The 26,589-nt window shown below is 32.8% G+C and overlaps 1 protein-coding gene across 1 annotated transcript; it reads left to right on the top strand.

Moving 5' to 3' along the window:
• Positions 1 to 9,399: 9,399 nt before the first annotated feature.
• LOC144999993 (Glutaredoxin family protein) lies at positions 9,400 to 10,585 on the top strand. Its single transcript, XM_078959132.1, has one exon. The coding sequence runs from the start codon at positions 9,536 to 9,538 to the stop codon at positions 10,472 to 10,474; it is 939 nt and encodes a 312-aa protein (XP_078815258.1). The 5' UTR covers positions 9,400 to 9,535; the 3' UTR covers positions 10,475 to 10,585.
• Positions 10,586 to 26,589: the final 16,004 nt, after the last annotated feature.

Below are 26,589 nucleotides of genomic sequence, written 5' to 3' on the forward strand. Positions count from 1 at the left end.
CGGGTGGTTTGTGAGTACGCCAGGCGTACATAGAGGTACGCGGGGCATACTCAATTCAAACTTAAACCCTAAATTTTAGGGTGTGCCACTATAAAAGGAATAATATGCATCAATGGTCAGCCTCCATTTCACCTTTAGACAACCATCACGAAACCCTAATCCTTCCTTAAGTGTTCTTGGAGCTTAGAAGGCCATTAGAGAGCATTTTAGTGTTATGGAGCCATTTTCCAAGCAAGTGAAGAGCAAAGCAAGGTGGTGTTTCAAAGGAGGAGCCGTAGATCCGAGATTTTTGTTCCATTTTAGATCATATTGAGGTATAAAGCCTTGAACTTTCCTCAAGTATGCTTAGATCTAGTGTAGCGTTGTTTTGGAATCTTTTTAGTTCCAGGAATGGGCCTTTGTCACTCAAGTTCGTTTCTAGGCTAAGAGGTGCTACACTCAGTGATGTTCATGTCCCATAAGTAGTAAAGCTTCGACCTTTAGGGTCCTTTTATGTACATGCATGAGTTTCGAGTCATTCCATGGAAGTTAGTTGCTATATTTCAAGTTTGGTCTTACTTGGTGGGTTGCAAGCCATCAAGTAATCGGCTTTATGGATAAAGATGTTGAAGAGGACTTGGATCTATGATTATAGACTTTGGAATAGAGTATTAAGTGATTAATGGAAAATGACTTAACAGAGACGTACGCGTAGGGTACAAGTCATACAGCGTGTTTTAAAAAATGCAGATGTTTTAATTTTTTTTATAGAAAACATGAAATTTTTGAAAAAAAAATTAGATATATATATATATATATATATTTAAAAAAAACTGCATTTTTTTAAAAGCATCAATTTTTTTGGCATAATTAAAAAATACAATAATTTTTCAAAACCCAAAAAATGAGAATTTTAGGTATATATATATATATATATATATATATATATATATATACACACACACACACACACACACACATACACAAACATACATATTTCATATACTATACTATTTGTAAGGAAATCATAAGAAAACTCATTTTTACTAATCTAAAAACACAATAAAATAAGTATTTTATTCAATACAAAAAATAAAAACAAAAAAAAAACAAAAAAATGCTACAAAATTTCAAAGCGTTTTGATGTATTCATGTCAATATTTATATATTTTTTTTCAATTTATTATTTTCACATCTTCAATGTTCACCACAATGTCTTTAAAATTTACACGAAAATTCAAAAAAAAATGATTGATGCAAATGTATTCATAAAAATACATATGTGATTCACATGTAAATTACATATAATTCATATGCGATTTACATGTGAATCACATGTACTTCATATGTGAATTACATGTAATTTATATGTGATTTACGTGTGAATTACATGTAAATCATATGTGATTTACATGTGTATCATATGTAATTCATATGTAAATTACATATGATTTACATGTGAATTACATGTAATTCATATGTGAATCACATGTAGATCATATGTGAATTACATGTGAATCACATCTAATTCATATATGAATTACATGTGATTTATATGTGAATCACATGTAATTTATATGTAAATTACTTGTGATTACATGTGAATCACATGTGATTTACATGTGAATCACATGTAATTCATATGTGAATTACATGTGATTCACATGTAAATCACATGTAATCCATACGTGAATTACATGTGATTCACATGTAAATCACTTGTAATCCATACATGAATTACATGTGAATCACATATACTTCATATTTGATTTACATTTGAATCACGTGTAATTACAACATTGAATTTTTTATAAATTTAGGTAAGTAAAAAAGAAAAACCATAGTTGTCTGGATTTAAGTATTGAACTCATTAAGCCCATTAAGTAAAAAAGAAAACTGCCTATAAGTTGTATTAATATATTAGAAGCCAAGAGAATACAACATGACTCACCATAAATTGACTTTTAGTAGAAAGTCATCCACTGCTACTCTCATCTAGTAAACATAACTTGTATAGTGCTCTCGGATCCTGCATAATTTTCAACCACACGAACAACTAACTAGCAAATTGGATTAAATATATAAATAACAAGAAATGGCAATGCAATGATATAATTAGGTAAAATTTTAAATGTATAATAATATCTTAATAAAAGAAAATGAAATTACAATGCTTTGATAAAAAGAATGAATGCAATGTAAAAGATGTGACAAATACAAATCTTGGTGGAGTTGGTATCACATCCATTTTCCTTTTCATTTACTCTATGAAAGCAGACAAAGATGTGATAAATAATTTTGATGCATATGGTGTGAAGAATCCTCATAAATCATCAACACAATTGAAAGAACATGTAAATCAACTGACTAGGATAGATAACAATAACATGTCATAGTTAGGGTCTATTTTCTCAAATACCAAATCCAACGCTAAAAAATAGAAACATGAAGAAATAAGAGCATTGTGCTATGTGTTTTCTCAAACATAAAAGAATTGAAATAATCTGATGAGAATTAAAAAGAAATAAGGAGCTTCTATTAATGTTTTAAGCAGATGGATGAGCGTAGGGTGTGAATGATCCTTAAGTAAATGAAAGCTAATATGAGCTATGAAAATCACCGTCTTAAGAGCTAACCGACTCCTGACTTAAGTGAGAATATCACATTTCCATATTTTCCCTTCCAATACATGGACAATGTACAGTGTCAACACTCTAAGTTTAATTTATATTTTGGGGTCAAACATAAGAGGTTTCAAAGTATATTATTAAGTAATGGAAAAGGAGAAATAAGAAGAATCTGATAATGTATGTAAACAAGAAAAATGTGAATAGAAAACAAGGATTTAGAAGAAATATGGAATTAAACATGATCGGAGGATTCATGTTATCCAAGGAACAAGAGGATTTCAGTAAGACTTTTCATAAACACATGGTAGGCATTTGGTGATGCTTATTAGAGACTATTTACTTGTTTAATACTACACATGTAAAACTAACATCTGATCATGAAATTATCAAGATTTTAAGGAATTTCACACTTGCAGTACTTTCCATATTAACACAAATCAGATTAATCATTACCAACATATAAATGAATTATTATGTATCTATTAGTACTCTTGTTTCATGCATGAGATGCTAATAAACCAAATCAAGAAATCTATATTACATAACCAATAAAATAGCAATCATAAAGCACATATAGTCCTTAATACTTCCCTACAGCTTTCAATTTCGTCACTAATCAAACCAGAACAAATTCTGAATGTATAAAATTTTAATCCAAATGATCGATTCTCAATCAAAAGAAATAGGTCGACTTAAAAAGGAACAATTTTGATGAAACAAAAACAAATCGAGATCAAAATAAACCAAATTGTGAACGAATTGTAAATCAAACCTGTATTTTTCATCCCTCCATCATCTTTGGATTTCAATGATGTCGTATCCCAATGGAGGAGGTAGAAACGTTTGTGTTGGCTTAGCAATGATGTGAGATTCGATAGCATCATCGGTTAGTGTAATGGGATCTTTTATCAATTGGTTTCCGATGAAACGAGATTGGAATAGAGGAATAGAGGTGCACAGATGTGGTGAACAGCTAGATTTGGAGAAAGATGAGAGGCAACGTTCGATGATTCCGATGCCGTTCGCAACATCACGTTTGCCAACTCCATTGGAGTTTAGTTGCAATCATAAGGTAGTGCAAAAGGAGAATGTGAGAGATCATCACTGATATCCGGGTACAATCATTGGATCGATCGTTGAACCTTACTGTATGCATCGAGTTTAATACTCAATGTGGCTGCAATTTTAGTAGGAATCGGCAGTGGAGAGATTGTGCAGGAAGAGATTCGTGGGAAGGAGGCGGAGGATGGAGCGGGGAGGCAATCGTGATTTGTGAAGAAGCTGAGAGATGAGAGAGAAAGTGGGAAGACGTATGTGTTTGTGAGAAAAAGTGGGTTTTTTAATTTGTTAAGGTGATTATTATAGATGATATTTTTAATTCCCAATTTGCTATTCAGTTTATTTATAAAATATCTAAAGATTCCATTGAAACAATAGATAGTTATAATTAAGCCATGATCAATCCAAACAATTTAAGATTTTAATCTAATGAACCATCTTTAGTTTTCAGGTTTTCGAGAAATTATGAGTTATCAAATGATCATCTCTCTCTCTCTCTCTCTCTCTATATATATATATATATATATATATATATATATATATATATATATATATATATATATATATATAATATATATATATATATATGACAAAATTGCAAGTTTGGTCCCTGTGGTATGTCAAAAATTGGATGTTTGGTCCAAAAAGTTTTGGGGTTGTACTGGTGGTCCAAAAGCTTTGATTTGTTGTGGAATTGGTCCAAAGGCTTAACAGCCGTCTACCCCCTCCGTCTGTGTGAGGGTATTTTTGTCAATTCACGCTCATTCCTTTGATATCTTATTAAATTAAACCCCCCCTAACGTCTACTCTCCTTATTAATAGATCGAACATGTGTTTCATCTTTTCCCTAAATCGATATCTCCTCCTGCTAAAATCAAAATCGTGTCTTCCAAACTCAAAATCAACAATGGTGAGGTGTTTTTGTGGTCAAATGGCGATAGTGCGAACGGATTGGACTGATAAGAACCCTGGTCGACGTTTTTGGGGATGCCCTAAAGAGGTTAGTATTCATGTGGTTGGTTATGAAGATTTTTCACTGATCACTCAATTCCTTCTTATATTTTGCTAGGATTCGACATGTAGGTTTGTGGGATGGATCGACCCTCAAATGTGTGAACGATCAAAATCAATAATACCTGGGTTGCTGAGATCAATCAACAAGCTAAAGACTGAAGTTGGAAAATTGAAGGAAGAAAATCAAATGTTCAAGTATGATATTGGAAAAATAAAGGAAGAAAAATCAAAACTAAAGTTGTACCTGATATGTAGCTGGGTTTTTTTTGGGTTTGTTTTTTTTCTGATGAAGTAGTTCTTCCATGTTTTAGTGGTTTATTTTGTGGTAGATTTGGGAAAATTGCTATGTTTGTGAATGTACTCTTTTGGACATGAAAGTGAATGCATTGTTATGGTTAGTGGGTAATGAAGTTATTTGTTTCAAACATCCAAATATTTTGGTTCTACTAGACATAGCAGTGATGGGACAAACTGTTAATGCTTAACATAACCTAATAGTAACATAAAGATGCTAAAAAGTAAAGGACAATGATGCATAAACAAAAGAACATCCAAAGTTAATAACCATTGTTTGCACATACCAAATTCTTGTTACATGACCAAAAAAAACATCATTCTAAACGGAGGGTAAAGTTGTCCAAAAAACATCAAAACCATTAAACAGACACCCAAAAGAACAACACAATGGTTCCCAAAAGTAACACATTACATCATCTTAATCCAACAAGACAACACATCAATTTCCTCATTGCCCCTTACATGTTCTTGCATTATGTCCCTTGTTTTTACACTTGCTACAAGTGACAGTAATGAACTTCCTTGTGAGTTTTCCACTGCCCCCTGGACCATGACCATCTATACCACTAGCACCAATTGTTTGACTTTGACTTTGAGTTTGGCTCTGACTTTGAGATTTTTCCTCCATGGATCTTTGCCTCTTCTTCTTGGGCTTACCAGGCTGATTACGATGTGGAGGAGGGATGATCTTTATTGGACAATCACTAACAGGCCACATGATACGACCTTTGATTGGTTCTACCTTGTAGGAATAAGCCTCTTTCCAGGTTTCAAGCCAATGCACCTTGTGTACATAAGTGTAAAGTTCACCCACATCCTCACCATTGTCAGCTTTATCAAATAAGACTGCAATCACATGCCTACAAGGATTTCCTGTTAATTCCCATTTCCTACAGCTGCATACCCTTTGGCCCATGTCAACAACATGTTGATCTTGCCATGGTCCTTGTACTTCATACTTGTCTGAGGAATTCCACCTGGCTATGTAGTTAGAAGCATTTGTTGTGTTTGTTTCCATGATCTTTGTTGCTGTTGGAGTCAATGGACCTGCACACTTCTGTTGAACCTTTATCACATTGCAAATCCTCTTCATCATGTACTCCCGAATGTACTCTAAGCATGTGATTATTGGTTTATCCCTACCTTCTATCAGTTTACTGTTAAACACTTCACATAGGTTATTTAAAAGCATGTCTGTGATTGGTCTACCTGCAAGATAATTGTTATTTAGAACAGCATACAACAAATTTGTGTAACTTAGCACTGAATTGAGAGTTGTCTACCTGTGAAATAGCTTCTAGCCCAATGTTGTGGTGGGATCTTCTTCAACCATTCATAAGCTTCTATGTCATATTCACTAAACTCTTTCATCAAACGATTGAATTCTTGCACTGTTGTGGCTTTGGCACAGTTCCATAACTTTTCTTTGTACTCAGTAGTTCTCCATCTCTTCCTCATGTTTTCATAGATACGTCTAAGACAGAATCTGTGTTCAGCAACCGGGAACAACTGTGCAATGGCTGGAATTAAGCCCTACAAAGTCATTAAACTGTGGTTAGTATAATACAAGTGTAATAAGAAAACTAAAATACATCAAGGAAATCTATTACCTTTTGTCTATCACTTATGAAAGTGAAGTTTGACAGTTGTGACAGGTCCAAATCATCTCCCAGGTACTCTAGAAACCATTTCCAACTTTGTGTGCTCTCAGACTCAACAATGGCGTATGCCAATGGGTATATACCATTGTTAGAATCTAAGCCAACTGCAGTCAAGATCTGCCCTGGGTAAGCTCCTTTCATGAAGGCCCCATCTAAACCAATAAAATCCCTTAAGCATGCTTTGAACCCCTTTTTCATTCCACCCAAGCAAATATAATTTCTCTGAAAACATCTTGAAGTTGCATTTACAAGATTTGGTTCTGGAACCAGTTCCAGTTTCACAGTTGTGTCAGGATTTGTGGACTGCAACTCTAATATGTAATCTCTCAGCACATCATATTGTTTTGTGTAGTCTCCCATCACATGTTTTTTGGCATCTGCTATAGCCCTAAATACCTTATCTTTGGAGAAGCTCACCTGATATCTTTTCTGAAGTAGTTCTTGTACAGCTTTGATTGGCACAGTTGGGTTAGATTCCACTAGATCCATAATCTGTTTAGAGATGAAGTTTGCTGTGGCCGTTCTTACCTTTCTTGTATTGATACATGAATGCTCAGGTTGGTAGGTTTTCACACACCAACTTTCTTCCTCACTTTTCCTAGATGCTTGTAAAACCCACTGACAAGACAGTTCAGTACTTGTCTTTGTCTTTTTACTTTTGCCTTTACTTTTCTTCCCAGTGGTAGGTCCATCCACTTGCCCCTCATTGAATACTACTTTTCCTTTGCATGTGGCCCGCAACCTAAGTTTATCATTTTTCTTAATAAAAAGATTCTTCCTGGTTTCCAAGGCATGATGGGCAATTTTGTCTTTCAACTCTTTTTTACTTTTATATTTTTGTCCTATACGAAATGTTGGTTTATGAACTTCTCCTAAAGAACACCTTTTTTCCTTACCTAATTCTTTAATAACTTGTCTTCTCTTCTTGCCCATCTCAGAATCATCATCTGTTGAATCCCATTCATCATTGTCAATAACATCCAACTCCATATCTTCATGCTCATGATTTCTATCTTTTTCCATGCTATTCCTTAGTCTTTTCTCAAAAAACTCTGCTTCAGTGTCAATGCTCATGTGGAAATCCCTCATATCCACTTCAACTTCAGGAATGATATTCTCCTCATCCACCCAATCACTATCCTCACTATCCTCACTATCCTCACTGTCATTTTCCTCATCACAGTGACTACCCTCTCCCCTATCAGATATGCTCCCATCTTCTCCATCAGATTTGCTCCCATTGTCATGCTCCATTTCAGTCTCCATGTAATCATCCATGTTGTTGTCTATGTAATTATCTATGTAATTATCCAAGTTGTCTTCCATGGCAGCCTTATGTCCATGATCCAGTTCCACTTCATCTTGTACATTTTTTTCTACTTCTACTTGTGCATGTTCTTCTACTTCATCTTGAACATGTTCTTCCACTTCTACTTGTACATGTTCATGAACATCTGCATTTGATTGTAACATCTTTTGATACAAGCCAATATCAAATTCTGTAGCTGCCTCCATAAAGTCATTGGCAATAAGCTCTTTTTGTCTATCATGAACCTCGACATGTAATGGTTGTACCTCAAACTCAACAGGGGATGATCTAGGTGGGCTTGGAAATTCTTGTACCTCAGCTGTGTGGTTTTCATTGTCATCATTTTCATCTATTTCATCCATTTGTACAATAGTTACCTTCTTAACAGGTTTAGGATTCATAAAGTAGGTAAGTAACTTTGTCTCACCATGTTCAATATATACCCTCATGATTTTGTGATCACACACATATTGGGCAAAAGTTCGTAAATCATCATCATTACCTAAGGGTTTAAGACCAAAGTGGAAGTCTCCACCAGGGACAAGGAAGTGATAGTAAATCACAGGAGGAACACCGTACCTGAACCCTTTCATGATAGCATCCAACTCATGAACTGAAAACGTGTCTATATCCACCATGTCAACATAGTTCACACTTCCGTCAATGTATTGAACATCAGGAAACTTGGTGAACTCACCTCCATGGTATAGCTTGATGGTAAATAATGTTGGGTGGCCTTCTTCAAACCAACAACAAAAATAAGTTCAGAAGCATGATTTCACATACAAAACATGTAATGTACAGAGAAATTACAAAATCCTTACCATAAGCCACCTTTGCGTTGAACGGTTTGTCTAAGAGCCTTATATTCCACATTGGTATGTTCATACACTGAAATAACACCGATCACAATAAAAAACTCAACTTGGAGGTTAGGGCTTCTGGGTAACGAATGAAGATGAAAGTGACAGGAGAGTCGATCGACGAAATGCACAGAGGATTTGGCGGCAGGTATCAATTAATTAGGATGATGAGGTTTAATTTAATAAAATATCAAAGGAATGAGCGTGAATTGACAAAAATACCCTCACACAGACGGAGGGGGTAGACGGCTGTTAAGCCTTTGGACCAATTCCACAACAAATCAAAGCTTTTGGACCACCAGTACAACCCCAAAACTTTTTGGACCAAACATCCAATTTTTGACATACCACAAGGACCAAACTTGCAATTTTGTCATATATATATATATATATATATATATATATATATATATATATATATATATATATATATATATATATATATATATATATATATAGTGATTGGTGGGATTCATTTTCAAAATTGCATTCGCTGCCAGATAATTTTGGCTTTCTAAAAAGGCAAAGATTCAAAAACAAAAGCATGAAGAGTCTACTTTAATCTAATTCAAACTTGGGCGCTAAAATCAAGCCCACAAGCTAGTTTTAAAATTGAAACAATTGTGCGTCAAACACTTTTAGTTCACTTCCTCGTCCATAAGTCTTGATTTCTCTTCAACCTTATCACTAGATTGGCTTCTGAAACACACCTAACCTTCCGACATGGGCTGTGCATCATCGCATCTGTTAAACCATGACGAAGATTTCAGCCAAATTGGCAGCTCAGCCTTGGGCCACCATATCGTGTCTCTCACTTCCACCACGTATGGCCTCTTGACGCTTGATCCATCTTCCACCAAACCAACTGTATCCCCAACCCCTCCACCCCGTGTGACCCTCCTCTCGATCTTTCCCACAGCAGTTTCAGAATCCAGGTCCGAAGCACCACCTGAAGTCATCAACTCTTGGGAGCTCATGGCTGGTCTTGATTCCACCATTGAAAGCTTCCGTCTTTACTCACAACCCTCTAAACGACACACCCTCATCGATAAAGAAAACTCAAACCCAAACAAAACTCCAAGCTCTCAAGAAAACTGTAATCAAGATCATCAAAACCCAATTTTTATCAAACCCACAGTAGCTAAAACCTCATTTCTATATGAATTCGAAGAGCTATGCCCACCTAGAGGCGAAAATATGGTAGTGGTGTATACAACAACATTGAGAGGGGTACGAAAGACATTTGAGGAATGTAATGCGGTGAGGGCAGTGATAGAAGGACATGGGGTGTTTGTTTGCGAGAGAGATATATCCATGGATCAAGGTTTTAGAGAAGAACTGAGAGAGCTAATGAAGGGGAAAGACAAGAGCGAACTGGTGCCACCAAGGGTGTTTGTAAAGGGGAGATACGTGGGTGGAGCTAATGAGGTATTGAAGACGTTGGAAGAAGGGTCGTTGGGCCTATTGCTTGAAGGTTTGCCTAAATCAAAAGCTGGGTATGTGTGCGAAGGTTGTGGTGGCGTTAGATTCTTGCCGTGTTTCAGTTGCAATGGGAGTTGTAAGATGACGATGGATTGGAGGAAAGAGGGGGGGAAAAGGGCGGTGGTACGATGTGGTGAATGTAATGAGAATGGACTGGTTCACTGTCCAATTTGTAGCTGATTTATCATCTATATGTGTTTTCTTGTTCACAAATCTATTAAGGGTTAGTTCTAATATATAATTGCAGATGTACTCATGCTATATGTATATTATTCTATAACATTCAACAAATTTTGATGCGGACTTGTGGATGCGATCTCCAACCCAACACCAAATTTTAGTTTTTGCATCAATATTTACATGATTTTGTTCCAACCAACACCATCTTTTTGTACCATTAAAGTAATACTATTCCTACATCAAAATGGAGAGTCAAACATTTAAACCAACTAATTTATTCGTTTTAATCTTTTTGACCTGATTAGTAAGTCATAAGATTAAATTATTAATTTTTTCAAAATTAATGAATTTTTTTGATATTTTGTGAAAACGTTTATATAATATATAAACGTAATTTATATCTGTTTTTAAGTATTTATGTACTTTTTAAGTTTTTATATGTATATGTTTATGTATTTTAAATATATAAACGTATTTTTTTTTATGTTTTATACGTATTTGTAAGTATTTTACATAATTTTAACGTATTTTTGTGTTATTTATTTAAGTATTACGTATTTATATTTATTTTTTTTACGAATTTATGTCGTTTTTTTAAGTTTATATATATATATATATATATATATATATATATATATATATATATATATATATATATATATATATATATATTTACAGTTTTTATGTATTTTAAATTGATAAACGTATTTTTACGTATTTATATGCATTTTTAAGTATTTACATATTTTATTTATTTATTACTATTTGTTGTTTTTTTTTTGTATTACTGATTTATGTATTTTTAAATTTTTTTTTTATATAGATGTTTATGTATTTTAAATGTATAAACGTATTTTTTTTAATGTATTTATATATATTTCTAAGTATTTTACATATTTTTATGTATTTTAATGTTTTTTTATGTATTACGTATTTATATGTATTTTTATGAATTTAAGTATTTTTTTAAAGTTTTTTATATAGATGTTTATGTATTTTATGTAATTTAATTATATAAATATAATTTTTTAAGCTTTTCTCATTCGTTTATCTTAAATTTAAATATAAAATGAGAAAAGTTTAAAATAACGATATAGAAATACTCAATGAAGTTGTGTAAATTAGATAGAATGATGAAGAAGACTGAAAGTAAAAAAAAAAAAATACTTAAATACGTAAAAATAATATGGTTATACATTTAAAATACATAAAAATACATAAACATCTATATTAAATAGTAAAAAGTACATAAATACGTAGAAATACTTATAAATACATAATACATAAAAGCACGTAAAAATATGTAAAATACTTAAAATTACATATAAACATGTGAAAAAACTATATTTATACATTTAAAATACATAAACATCTATATAGAAAGCTTTAAAAAATTCATAAAAACGTAAACATATATATAAATATATATTATATAAAAAGCATATAAAAATATATAAAATTATGTAAAATACTTAAAAATACATATAAATACTTAAAAAAGTACGTTTATAAATTTAAAATACATAAGCATCTATAGAATAAACTTAAAAAATACATAAATACGTAAAAATACATAAAACTACATAATACATAAAAAATATATAAAATGGTTTAAAATACATATAAATACGTAAAAAAATACGTTTATATATTTAAAATACATAAAAATATGTAAACATAGACATAAAAAACTTTAAAAAAAAATCATAAATACGTAAAAATAGATATAAATTCTTAAAAAAATACGTTTATATAATATATACAAATTTTGACGAAATCTGCAGAAAAGTCTCTTTATTTTGAAAAAATTTACAATTTAGCCCTATGACTTGCTAAACAGGTCAAAAATGGCTAAAATGAATAAATTAGCCGATTTCTTGAGATTTTCCATTCAAAAGTTAAAAAGTTGGGACTTCTCTATTAATAAAATAAAATTTAAGACTTTATTAAAAAAATTCATAAAATATTGGGACTTTTCTGGAGATTTCCTTATTTGGGTTGTCACCATTTAATTTTTCAAAGTTCAAGTTGTGTTAAATTATACCTTAATGCTTTACAAATATATCAATTTAGTCGAAGCAACTATCCATGTGGCTATATTAAGTTTAACCAATACCTATAGTTCAAGTATGCTAAATTAGACAATACAGTTCAAACCATGTTAAAATAGACTATAAACATCAAAATGGGCCAAATTAGACTTTAATTGTTGTTGTTGTTATTATTATTATTATTATTATTATTATTATTATTATTATTATTGTTTGTTGGATCAATTTATTGATACGAAATGTAAGAAATCATGATTGAACAAAATAAATGTTAACACGAGAATGTAAATAACCTTTTGATTTGATTTAGAGTAAGAAAGCTCAATTACGACTTTTGAATGTAGGAACTAGCAAAATACTTACTCTGCCTTCTAATTAACATCACTACTTATAACATATAGGTTGACATACAACCAGTAAGTTAGAGAATAACCATTAAGGTCATGACACCTAGGCAGTGACATGTTGTATAACAATTAAGTAAAAGGTCACTCTGAAACCTAAGGTGTTAACATTCTTAAACCTAACATACATCAAAACATTACATTGAAGAATAAGATATTAGAATAACAACTTTCACAGCAGACTCCGACATAACATAAAATAAACTCCAAGACCTAATAATCTCCCCCATTGTGTTGAATCGTGGAATAAGTCTATATGTACTTTTTTAAAGAACCTGATGAGCGTAACCACACAAACTAGTTTGAATTGTGATCCACCACTTTAGCATATCGGACACAAGATTCACTTAATTCTTCGAACTATGTATACAAAGCTAAACCTTTGAAAGAATGTCATTTAAAGTTCTAATCTTGTAACTATGCTTGTCTTGTATATAAAACATCCGATTCTTTAAATTCTTGTTCACGACTGTTTATATACTACTCGCCAAGTATCCTTCTAAATTTTCCCACCCTTCATACTTTGAATGTCATCAAGTTGATCGCAAGGTTCGAGTGGGCTTCTTTTATAAAAATTCTTCCAACTATATATCTATGTTACAGATCTCAACAAAATCAATATGATCATTTTGTTTAGATAGATGATTTGATTCAAGTACTTTGCTTTCTCTTTGGAAAGGATAGAAGATAGTGAAAACCAATCACGAGGATTCATAATTGAAAGATCAACTAATAGAGAATTAGGATTCATCATTATCACTTCCCCTTAGAGCATTAAACTTGTAATTCATAAAAGTATCATTCAGATAGCTTTCAGTTTGAAAATCAATCACAACTGAGATTTTCTTAAGCCCCATACTTCATATTGTGGTCTTGATTATGATGCATAAAACTTGAACAGTTTCTTATTCATATTTCCATCATACAATGAAACACCTTGAGTGTTTGAAAAGCTCCTCCATAAGAATCAACTTGAAGTCACAAGGAAGTCAAGTTGACAATCATTCTTGTTTCCAATATCAAAAGATGACAATAAATTAAGCCAATATTTTTCAACATCCTTAATCGATGAATTGAGCATTCTTTCTATCATCCAACTTGGCCATAATGCCTACCTTATGAGTATTATAGCATCCCTATCTCTTTCCTTAACTTCCTTCTGTCTTAGATCAATCTTCAAATGTCTCATATTTTCTAACTCCTCATTCTTTTTAATTTGATCGCATTTAGCAGTTCCTTCTGGTGGATTTAGAACCGTAAGAGTACCAAATTCAGTTGATTTGATAGGATAAACATTCTTTAACTTCTTTCTAAACGGTTGAAAACAAACAACAACTTTCGGTATCCTTTTAATTTCAGGACAACAAGCTGAAATTTGATCAAGTAATGGTATTGAGCTTCAAAGGAATAAAGATTAGACCTTATTGGATGTTGATAATATTGGTTAAGTGATTTATTCCTTGAATTTTGCTTTGGAGCAGAAAAATGTAAAATGTGGAAAGTGTTGTTTTAGACTCTTTGTGTGTATTAATGAAGTAAGTTCGTTATTCATTAATTCAAAATAAATTAGATAAAAATTGTGGGGCTTGTTAATACATTCACATGCATATAAAGAACACCAAAAATGGATTTGAAATGAAGAAGTTATGAATATTTAAAGTTGGAAGGGAATCAACAAAAGTTTGTTACTACGACGTGGAAAGAAGGTCATCACGAAGTGGTAAGTTGTCCAACCCAAGCCCATAAAATTAGGGTATCCTGCATATTTAAGCACCTTACCTTTGTGTTTTAGGTGATTTTGCAGGCTCCATCACATCAAGAACTCCTGGGGAGCAAACCATATATTCCTTTTTTGTATATTAAGCCCCTCCTCTCTCATCTCATCCATTTTATGATGTTTTGGGGGATTTTGAGTGTGTTATCCATCAAAGACTTAGTTTTTAAGCTTTACAAATAAATAGATCAGTCTTCATCTACCTTGTGGATCCTTATGTGTTGCAAAGATCCTTGCTTTATTGCGTTTCATCATTAGATCTATGAGAATTTTGTGTTTTGGTCCATTTTAATGATTTATGGTCCCTTATGACATTTCCATTGACTTTGAAGAACTCCATATTTTTGGCTCATGTTTAAAGTTAAGATCTAGTGATTTGGTGGAGTAAAGAGTGTAGGAAAGAATTCTCTTTACTCCATGCAAGAAAAAAGTGGGATTTTGGTAATTTCTTAGCTTAAGGTTTTAGATCTTGGAAGTTTGTGGCATTATTATGGATAATGTTGGAAAATTTATCCATCTAAACATAATGTTGATTCAGATGTGACAGTTGGAGGCTTATACTTAATGGATTAAGTCGAGAAAGATGAATTATTGGAGTCTTTGAGTCTTAAAGTTTAGATCGTGGTTGTTTAGACCATCCTAATGGATAAAGTTGCAAAGTTAGAAACTTATAATTTATGTTTAAGAGCTTAATGGAGTAAGCTATTATGGATGTTCACGACAACACTATGGGGGTGTTGGTCACAATGTAGTGGAATGCGAGCCCTACATCCATTTTATCATTTACTGACCACAACGCAATCAAGGTGATTGGCTGTGGCGTGGTAGTCAAGGTTGACTTTGACTGTTAACTGTTGAATTTTGACCATTTTGACTTTTGATCAAACTTTAGTAGAATTGAGGATTTGACTAAGGACTGGTCTTGGTTTGACATTAGGTAGTTGGTGTTAGCTATTTTTTTGTTGAGGTTGATACCGAGCTTTTGCTGTTTAGTTTAGGTGAGTACTTTCACTATACTTTGTACTACTGTATAGATCCTCTGTAAGTTAGATTGTTGATATGTTGTAGCAGACTGTTAGGCAAGTATATTTGTTAATAATTACCCATGGTTCCTTGTTTGTTTTTTTTTTGTTTATATACATCTATCAACATATGATGAGTGGCTTGAGGGCAGTCTAATTGTATGTTGAAGGCCAAGATACTCGGGTAGTCCAACTTTATGTTGAAGACCTAAGGGAGTGGTTCAAATTTATGCTTTAGTCCTAAGGGAGTGGTCCAACATTATGATGGAGGCTCATAGGAGTAGTCCAACTTTATTTTGTACGCTCAAGGAGGTGGACCAACCTTGTGCTAAAGGCTATTGTGTGCATGCATTGTATGTGTATTGTTGTGTAGTATATTTTAGGAAGCTCACTAAGCTTTAGCTTACAATTGTGGATTAAATGTTTTCAGGTACATATCAGATCGCGAAGGCAGTACTGTATGTACACACACCAACTGTTTTATAATTCGAGATTCCGTGTTGCTTTTCTTTATAATGCTGCTTTTAGATTACAGTTTATGAACGAATGGTTTTACATTGATTATATCTTTAAGAAAATGGGTGTTTATTCTATTTAAAAAATGAAAAATTTATTGTGAAAATTTGGGATGTTACGAATTTGTTATCCGCCTTAGGCTTCTTAGTTATCGTAGGCACAATATAGGGATTCATAATCTTCGCCCTTTCTCCCCCTTGTTGCAAACTAGCACCAGTAGTTAGAACACATTCAATAATTGAGAGTTTTGATCATAAAGGTTGAAGTTTCGTATTAGGCAAGGAAAAAATATACTCGATGTAAGGGACATCATTCTCTTGAACAAATTTGTAAGCCTCTGATTGATATCAAAATTTTAAGCTTTAACCAAGAGATGCTCATTAACTTTTTTTTTTTCACAATATCTTCCTTTATAAAATGAAGTTGTTGCTTGAGTGAGGTTATCTTCTCATTTTTTCTTTGAATTTTAGCTGCCATCGCAACTTCACAATTAAGATTATTAACCAGAGTCTAAACTGAATTATCAATGATTGAATAATTCACAATATGATCATTTAAAATAAGCCAACATAGATCCTTTATCTCATTTAAAGCAGCTCCCATATTCTGTGCATGTTGTGACACAAGCACCTTGTTCTAAGAAACCAATTTTTTATTTTTAGAAAGCAGCTTCTTCACAGTAGCCTCATGATCTGAAATCATTGTTGTAAAAGAATTTGAAAAAAAGATTATCCATGACACACCAACATATTGAGTTTTTTGTTCAATGCCATGTAAGCTTTCCTTGTCATTGGCAAATATTCTATTTCCTTATTTGATCCACTTTTATCATGTAACAGGGAATGTGTCAAGGAAAGAGCACCAAATTCTTCACAAGCATTAATCATTTATGACATCACCAAAAACATTAATCATCTACGACATCCCTTATCTTTCAGAACTAAATAAATCATGTTCTCTTTGTTCATGAAAATCCGCAGTTCAATAAAACATTTTGAGTACAAATGTTGTTTCAAAATACCAAAACCCTAAGGATGTCATAATCAATACACATCATAAGTTACAACATAATGACATATACTGGACCATAATAGTATTGCAGATTGTCTCTTTAATTACTTGGCATCATAAACAAGTTCCAACAGCCTTAGTACCTCTACCTGTGAAGCATATAATTTGAGTATGTCAGGTTTAGGAACTTTGTGAGACACATAGGGTTTTCAATCCCACAATATTTATAATCTTAATAAATTATATATAGTAATCCTACAAAAATGAATGTTACCAGACAATATAAATAGATAAACCTACGCAGGTATCTATAAGACAATATACCTTTTAGCCTTAGTTACCCAACCCTTTGATTCTCACATGTTGATCCTATAAAAATGATCCCATGAGATCTAACCTGATAGATCACTGTAAACAATGAGTAGACTATATTGATTTGGGGATTCTTTGGCAAGTGAAAATCAGTAAAAGCAACCATGAGGAGGATAAAGTACTAAACACTTACAAGAATGAACAACCGACAATGTTCTATAAGATAGTATAGAAAGAACTAGTTTTGTCATTTTACACATGTAGATGACCAGACGAACCCATCAGTTGTCTAATACGTACCCACCATTTATGGTTGTATAGAGGAATACTAATGGAGTACTCTGGTACGTAACTCGTACTCCAACACGTTATAGTTTCATAGAAAGAGCTTTACTCTCTGTTCCTATCTCACACATATCCCAATATACTCCATTTTTCAACTTACTTTGAACTAAGTATCATTTACAATCCTTATTTTATAACTAAACCAAACTACAATACATATAACCAACTTCCAATATAGTTTTCTTGTTGGTGCAATACAATCACATTACATGTGTAAAGTCCGAAAAATAAGACCAAAAAATTTCATTTTTGATTTAATAAAACATTAATCCAAACATTTTCATACAATCCAAAAGATCAAAGTATGTCACTACATCAAAACATATCATAGTAAATCTCAAAATGCAAAAAAAGGTGGTGTGTGCTCTGTAATCATCCCAAGCTCTACCCTTTTGATCCTGAAGTACCTGGAACATAAACTGAAAACCGTAAGCACAAAGCTTCGTGAGTTCTCCAAAATACCACATACCATACATAAACAAACACATAATGGGCCCCATCCAAACGCATAACGGTCCCCACCCAACATAAAAATCATATAAGCATATACACATACAAGAGTCACATAGACATCCAGTATGCTAGCATAACTGATCATGGGCCGGCATTGTTGCCTTATACCTACTAAACATGGTGAGGAAAATCACCTCGCACTATAGAATATCACAGGAAAATTTCTGTTTGTTGGCCCGTTAAAATCCTTGCACTATCACAAGATAACATTCGATTAATATTTGGATCCCGACTCACACTAAGAGTTCAAACTAGGGTAAAAGTCCTTTTTACCCTTTCCCTATCTTAGAATAAGGCCAAAGCTTGATCCACTTGACCAAAAGCCCAAATTCCAAAATAATCACCCAAAGCCAAATTATGGACCAATTTTCCAAATTGGGCCCAAGCCCCTTTCATGGGCCTTTAACCAAAGGGCCAAATAAAATGTTAATAGTCTAATAAGAGATATATGATGGCCTAACAAGGCCTGAGACATCAAAAGCCCAACATGGCTCAATACCGAGAAGCCTACATATTCGAAGCCCACTGTTGAGTATGCATGGCGTACTCAACTCGTACGCTCAGCATACTCGCTTAAGGGCTTGTACACACAATGTACCTTCTTGTACGCCCATCGTACTCCACCAAATTTCTCATTCAACTCTTAATCGGTTTAGACTCCTCTCCAACACTTAAATCTGACTTCCTTAAGGTGGTTTATCACGCAAAGTTGCCAACTTTACGTGTATGCATGGCTTAATGAGGCTTTTAGAGCTAAAAAAAGCTAAAAAATGCCTTAACTCATGCATGAGAGCATAAATGCCATAAAGCTTGCATATTTATGGATATAGGGACCTAAAGGACCCTAGATCTATAATCAAACACTTCTGGAGTGAATCAAGAAGCTCAAAAACCCAACCATGGACTCAAAAAGTACAACAATGGCACCAAACTAGATCTAGCAACATGGATTAGCAAGATGGAAGCTTTTTACCTCACAATGAAAGAAAATGAAGAAAAAATCTCAAATCTTCAAGCTCAAAGCACCACTCCAAATGGTTCATTATTCTTCTCCTTCACAAAGCACTCAAAATCACACTTTAAGGCACAAACTCTCAAGATCTCACTTAGAGTTTGATTTTCTAGACAAGAGGGGATGGAGGCTGCCTAAAATTGACCTAGTGAGGCTATCACAAGGTTTAAAAGGGTGCAACACCCTAAAATTAGGGTTTCTTATTGGCTCACGTACGCCCAACATACGTGGATGAGCTCTGTAACCAAACCTTAGCTAATACGCCAAGCGTACACTATGGTACGCCCTACGTACTAGCCAAAAGGGACCAAAATGGCATGATTTTTAATATGGAGGGCTGAACATGAAAACTACAAATCTAAGTGTTACAATTCTCTCCGTTTCCTTCTGATTTGGGCAGATAGTTTATAGGGAGAGCTAAATTGATTATTCTTTTCCTTTCTCTTCTTAAATGAAACTCGAAAGAAATGATCTTTCCAAATATTTCTGCTTCTTTTCCTTTCACTCCATTAATGAAAATGGGACTAATGTCTTAAAGAAGATTGTCAACATCACATTCCACATCATTAGCAAGCATGTATTCATAAACTTGTATAATTGGCACATCGCATTCCACGTCATTATCAACATTACATTCCACATCATTGGCATGCACGATGTAAAATTGTCATTATGATCCAGAATATTCATCGTTTGGTAATGCCAAAAGCATGCAAAAATTCACCATATAAATTTCAGTTTTGCGACCTTATATCTCAAAATTGACAACATCCTTTACCTTGTTGTAACTTGAAATATAGTAGGCAGGGATCAAATCAGATAGAGAAACTTCTTCAAAGTGGGTAAGGGCTTTCTTCAAGATTTAAGTATTTAAACATTCAATCATTGGTTGAATAGTAGCATCATACTTTGAAGAATCCAAATCTGCTACGAGATTCTGATTCGGCTTGATAAATAGTGAGATAGAAGAAGAAGTAGACTAGTCCATCAATGAGATATTTTAATTACCAATGGACATTAATGAAAGCTTGAGGATGAACATGAAGAACATTGATGATGATTCAAATATTTCTCGATAATTTCTTAAGGTTAATATGAGAGCTTAAAGAGGTAAATGAGTAAAGTAAAGGGTTTTTATATGGATGCGGGAACGTCAAATGGTTAAAACTTCAATTGGAAAAGATTGGTAAAAGTGGAGAGAGAAACCAACAGTTCTAGTATTGAATGTCCATCCAATCACAAGCAAGATGTTATTATTGTTACCTATTCACATCATTACGAACAAAAAGGACCAATCAAATCAAGTCATCTAATCAACATTTTAACAAAAAACTTGTCATCTGTCCTCTATTAGTTTCGTAGTCGCATCGACCAACTTTTGTAATCATAAGCTAAATTTCACCATCAGAGTAATAATCAGCATCAAATTAATAATTAACATCAGAAAAAGAACATATTTTGGAACCAGAACAGGTAAGGATGTTGGTGTTTCAACACAAACATGGTAACAATGGTTAAGTATTATGAACATGAAGTTTTAAAAATTATAATTTCAAGTTGGCATACACTGGAAACATGAAGGGTTTTAGTGATGTGTCAAAGAAAATAGATAGATGAAGGTAAACTTTTTGGTGTTTAACTAAATTCATCAAAAAAAATGATATTAGATCAGAAACAAAGAGCTGTAAAAACCATAATTTCATGTTGGTATATAGTTGAAATATCTAGGATTTTAGTGCAAGAGACGTGTAACAAAGAAGTAATCAAATTCTCCTATTTGATAATTCATGATATGAAAGCAATTTGATCTTGGGAATAGTTCTCTTCCTTCAACTGAAGAATAAACCCTGAGGTATTGATGTGGTTTCCAGTTAAATTACAATCGTAAATTTAAAGAAGTTACGAAGGGTTTCATTCTGATGTATATAAAAATGAGTTTGGAATGTTCTCAAACATATATACATCTCATAATTAGAGTAGTGATATGCATGAAAATCCTTGAAAGAACAGTGTGGTCAACTTCAAGTAAATTTAGGAAAGATTTAAGTGACTAAAGGACAGACCCAATGCAACCCTACTATAAGAATAAAGACCAAGCATAAATCTCAAAACTTAGAATGATAGTAGAGATAGGTGGATCTTTAGTATCTATTAATATGATTTATTTGGAAGAAACTCATAGGATTCATAAGTTTCATTAAGTCATCACAAGCAGATAATGTATGAGGCTTCAGACAACATGCTTCTAGGGACATTGAATTTTCATGGCATTGTAAAATAATAAATGTTTCCCGTCAAGTCCTTTAGTTGCATACTAGAACAACATGTGTTCACCATTAATTTATATAGTTCCATGTTTGAATACAAAGTATTCACCATCAATTCCCTATTTGGATGAACAAAATCATCAAAGAAAACTATTTTTGTATTTTTCAAAATTTTACAAGAAAAGAAAATACTTTTAGATTTTTTTTAAATTTTTGAAAAAGAAAGTATTTTTTGTATATTTCTAAATTTAAAAAAAGAAAATATTTTTTGAATTTTGAAATTTTGGAAAAGAAAATTTAAGGCTCTGATAGACTAGGACGGCTCGAAGTCAATCACAAATAAATAGTAAATATAGAGTAAAAGAAAAGCAATCAAACAGACTCTGACACGTTTCAATCGATTAGAGCCCTTCGATTATGAATAGTAACCAGAAAACTAGAAACTAACGCATAATATAAGAAAAAATGAATTGTACATTTTATGATACGTTCCAATGGATCGAAACCCTTCGAAGTTGAACAATAAACACTTTAAGTTTAAATTTGGAAGTGATTCATCTTCTATCATTCGAAGTCCTTGAAGGATACAATTAAAATTAGCTTCATGTATTTCCTTTTTAAAGATATATGCAAGTTGATCTGATGATTTGACAAAGTGTATTTCAACATTTCCATCTTCCACATGACGATTGATAAAATGATATCATAGTGCGATATGCTTCATTTTTTAATGGTAAACTGGATTGTGGCAAATATTGATAAAACTTTTCAAGTCACAATATAACAAAATCTTTTTCATATATATGGCATAATCTATTAATTGACTTTTAGTCAATATGATTTGAGAAGTTCAATCATCTTCAACAACATATTCAACCTCTAAAATAGAAAGCGAAACACATTTTGTTTCTTAGATTGCGAACTAGCAAGCTTACAATCCAAAAATTGACACCATCCAGTTGTGGTTTTCCGATCCAAACCACATCCACCAAGAGTAGCGTCTGAATATGCATGTACAAAGAAACCAATATTAGCTGGATACGATAACCCTAAGGATGTTGGTTTCAGAAGGTATCAGAAAATATTCTTCACATCTATCATTTGTGGTTCCCTCTGATTCGAATGATACCTAGCGTAGTAACAAACATCAAACATGATGTCAGGTATACTATATGTAAGATAAATTTTTTATAATTATAGGAATGAATAGATTCTAATCACACAATGACATAGAAGATAAGATTAAATCAAATGAGGACAACAACGTAAATAAGATCTTTAGTTTCATTGAAGAGTAAAGATAAGTTCGATACAGTGATGAAAGAAATAATCTGTAAAAGATACTCTATCTATCTAACTAACTCTGCTAGGTATATTGTGCAAGAAGAGAGTCAGTTAGGCTTTCACCAATGAGGACTTAACACCTAAGTCAACAATTTATCACTTAACTAACAAACTGCGAACCTAAATAATAAAAATAAATGCGAGATGGTAACATTCATATCATATATGAAAAGTATAGACTAGAACATTACAAGATTTGTGAAACATTTTGCATAGAGACTTGACATGATCTAAACATTATGCGAGACTCAAGAATCTCCCCCTTTGTGTCGAGTCACGAAAGTAGTCTTCAATTCCTTTCATCAATGACCTTTGGAATCATTTCGATGATATCCATCTGAATAATTATCCACCTTTTCAATATATCCAAAACAAACTTTACGTCATTTGTAGTTTTTAATTTGCATACCTCTACTCTTGAAATAATAGTTGAAAGAGCATCAAAGAGGAACATATGTTTATCCCATAAGTGCATCATACTGTTTCATAGAATGTGATTCTCATTTGAATTGTAAACCACACCCGATGGATCATTTTGAATAAACTAAATTTAATATTATCCAATCCTTCAGTTTGTGGTAATGGCTTCAGAATAGCCACCCTCTTCAAAATAGTTGCAATCTCGGCATCCATCTTAGAGATCTCTTTAAAATACGCTTTGATCATTCTTCTCAAATGTTGTATAATCATCTCATATTTTATCTAATCTTTTGACAAAATATTGAAAAAAACCATCCTATCATATGGATTCAAAATAGGAAGATCAACAAAATTGGAATCGAACAACTCCTAAGTGAGTCTTGAAATAAATATTTGGATAGTCATCAACTTTAAATGGTTTACCAAACTTTAAACCAGATATCTATTCAAGATCCAAATATCATATTAAGGCGTTGAATGCATCACATAAAACTTGAAAATTTTCTTATTAATTGAAACCTTTCTCATTGGAACTCTTCCAATATTTTCAAAACACCAAAATAAGAATGCCTTTGCAGTCATCGAAGTCTAATTGGGCTGTCATAAACATTACTTACTAAAAAGGAAGTATTTGGTTAAATCCAAATGATATTCATATTTTTAATTGCTTCCTCTTGCATTCAATCAATAGTCCAATCAAGCCATAATGCTTTTTTCGAAGCTTCAACTACTTATTTGTTTTAAATTTTAGCATCATGTTGATTGATTTTTATTTGGAGTTCATTTAATTGATCAAGCTCTTTATCGCTCGCTACTTGTGCTTTTTTCACAACTTCATCATATGTAGGATCCACTTCTTTATCATAAACAACTTTAACATTTCCCTTGCTAGAAGCTACATCAAGCTTATGTAGGACAATCTCATACACCTTTTGTTGAGTATCTCTAGTAACATTTTTCATTCTCTTATTCAACAATTTTTTTTTCCAATAAAGACCTTTTTCGCCGTTTCATGTTTGTTGGTCTTTTTTTTTTACTCTTCATAGGGCTCTTCATTTTTTTTGGCTCATTATTCAAAAGTTTCTTTATTTATCAGAGCTTCTTTATCAAACATGTTTCCCTCTTGTTGCGAAGTAGGCCTACTACTTTAAACACCAGAGAACTTTTTGAGCTTCGATATAACAGGTTGCACGTCTGTGTCAAGAAGATGAGACTTGTAATGAATGTAAGATGCATATTTATTTTCCACGATCTAACCAAATGTTGGTTAATTTCAAACTTCGGCTTTTCATGAGAAAAAGTTCATCATCCATATTCGCAAGATTGGAATGAACATTCTTCAGCTCCTATTTCATGGAATATTTTTTTGCGTCTTCTCGGCAACAATATCCATAAGTTACGATTCTCCTTCACAAATTTTGGTCAATGTAAGAATGAAGTTTGAGACAAAAGTGTGATGATCAAAATTATCCTTCTCAATAGAAAAACAAAGTGTCGAAAATGCTTATTTTTCTTCAATGAAATGAGTTTGAAATTCCTTAACATAATTTATAGTTGCATATGGTTTCTTGTCAACCATATCTTGAACATCTTTGAGAGAATTATTAACTTTTTCAAACAAAAAAATTACTTGTGAAACAGATTCAAAAACTTTCTCAGTTGTAGCTAAAACTAACTTTTGTTGCTCACTGAAAAGTCATGTAGTTTTAGATTGCAAGGTCTGCATAACAACTTGATGAACAGTCACCATGTTTTCAAAATTTAAAAGTAGACAAAGTTCCAGCATTATGAAGTAAATAATTCAACTTCTTATTCAAAAATCGTTAATCTTGAAGAGTCATCGGCTCATTAGCAATAACATTGAAACAACTAAAATTTTCAAACAAAATTTTCGGTTTTATGTTTCCGAAAAACATAGTTTTAATGCCAACTTATGTCAAATATAATTGTCAAATACATAACATCATAAAAAAAATTCAGAGTATCCTAGAATCCCCATATATCCTCTTTAGTAGACGAGTGTGTTCAATCATGTCGACGCCTTCTCGCGATCCTGAGATGTACCTGAAAAACATTTAAATCAAAACTATAAACATGAAGCTTAGTGAGTTCCCCAAAATACCTCATGCACAAACAATTATCGTCTCATGGATATATATCAATAAGGACCGTCTAGTCATGTGTCTTAGTGAAGACCCTCCGGTCTCACATCTCGGTATGGACTCTCCGGTCATAAATCTCTCTCTCTCTCTCTCTCTCTCTATATATATATATATATATATATATATATATATATATATAGACACACAGATACACACATAGAGTAATATAACAACATAAGTCACAAAGACTGGATGCACATATATAGCAATTAAGACCCTTTGATCAATAACATGAATAAGACCTTCCAGCCACACATAAATTATCACACGGTGAGTATAATGAGAAGGCTCACATCATGTAGAAAACCATATAAATCTCGCACACGAACTGCTGGTCTAGACTCTGCCAATAATATGCCGCATATAACTCTAATTAATAAATAATATTAATAACCTTGTAATGCTAGACCGATCTTGTCAACTAAATCATAGAAGGGTAAAAAGACCATTTTGCCCGTCTTTGGTCAAAAGTCAATGAAGGTCAGCACCCAACACATACGCTGGGCGTACAAATCCCTTTGCTCGGCATACTGCTGGCTAAGCATGCGACAGGGGTTTTCAACGCTATGTTGCACGTAGCTAGGAGTACACACGACGTACTCCTCAGACTCCCATTTCCCACTTCTCTTGGTCTTAATCCGTTAAGACAAGTATTCCAAGTATAGATCTAAGTTAAATGAGGCCTCTTAGTTCATAAAGTTACTAACTTTAAGCATTTGCAAGGCTAGTCAAGACCTAAAACAAAACAACTCTAATTTTCTCATTACAAAAGACCATACAACTCATGCTTGGAGAGATATAGACATCCAAGCACTGATTTTTATGGATCATTACACTCTAATACACCTAACAGAAGAGAATAATAGCTCTGAAGTTCATCAAATTCACAAAGTTCCATGCTTGGGACATAAAATCCTAAAAAGGACCCAAAATGAACTAGAACAAGCAATGAACAAGTTTTA

This window comes from Lactuca saligna, chromosome 6, assembly GCF_052625555.1.
Source record: "Lactuca saligna cultivar CGN05327 chromosome 6, ASM5262555v1, whole genome shotgun sequence".
Lineage (NCBI taxonomy): Eukaryota > Viridiplantae > Streptophyta > Magnoliopsida > Asterales > Asteraceae > Lactuca > Lactuca saligna.

Excerpts from the sequence above, each read along its gene's own strand:
- LOC144999993 (XM_078959132.1), top strand. The coding sequence starts at position 9,536 with ATGGGCTGTGCATCATCGCATCTGTTAAACCATGACGAAGATTTCAGC.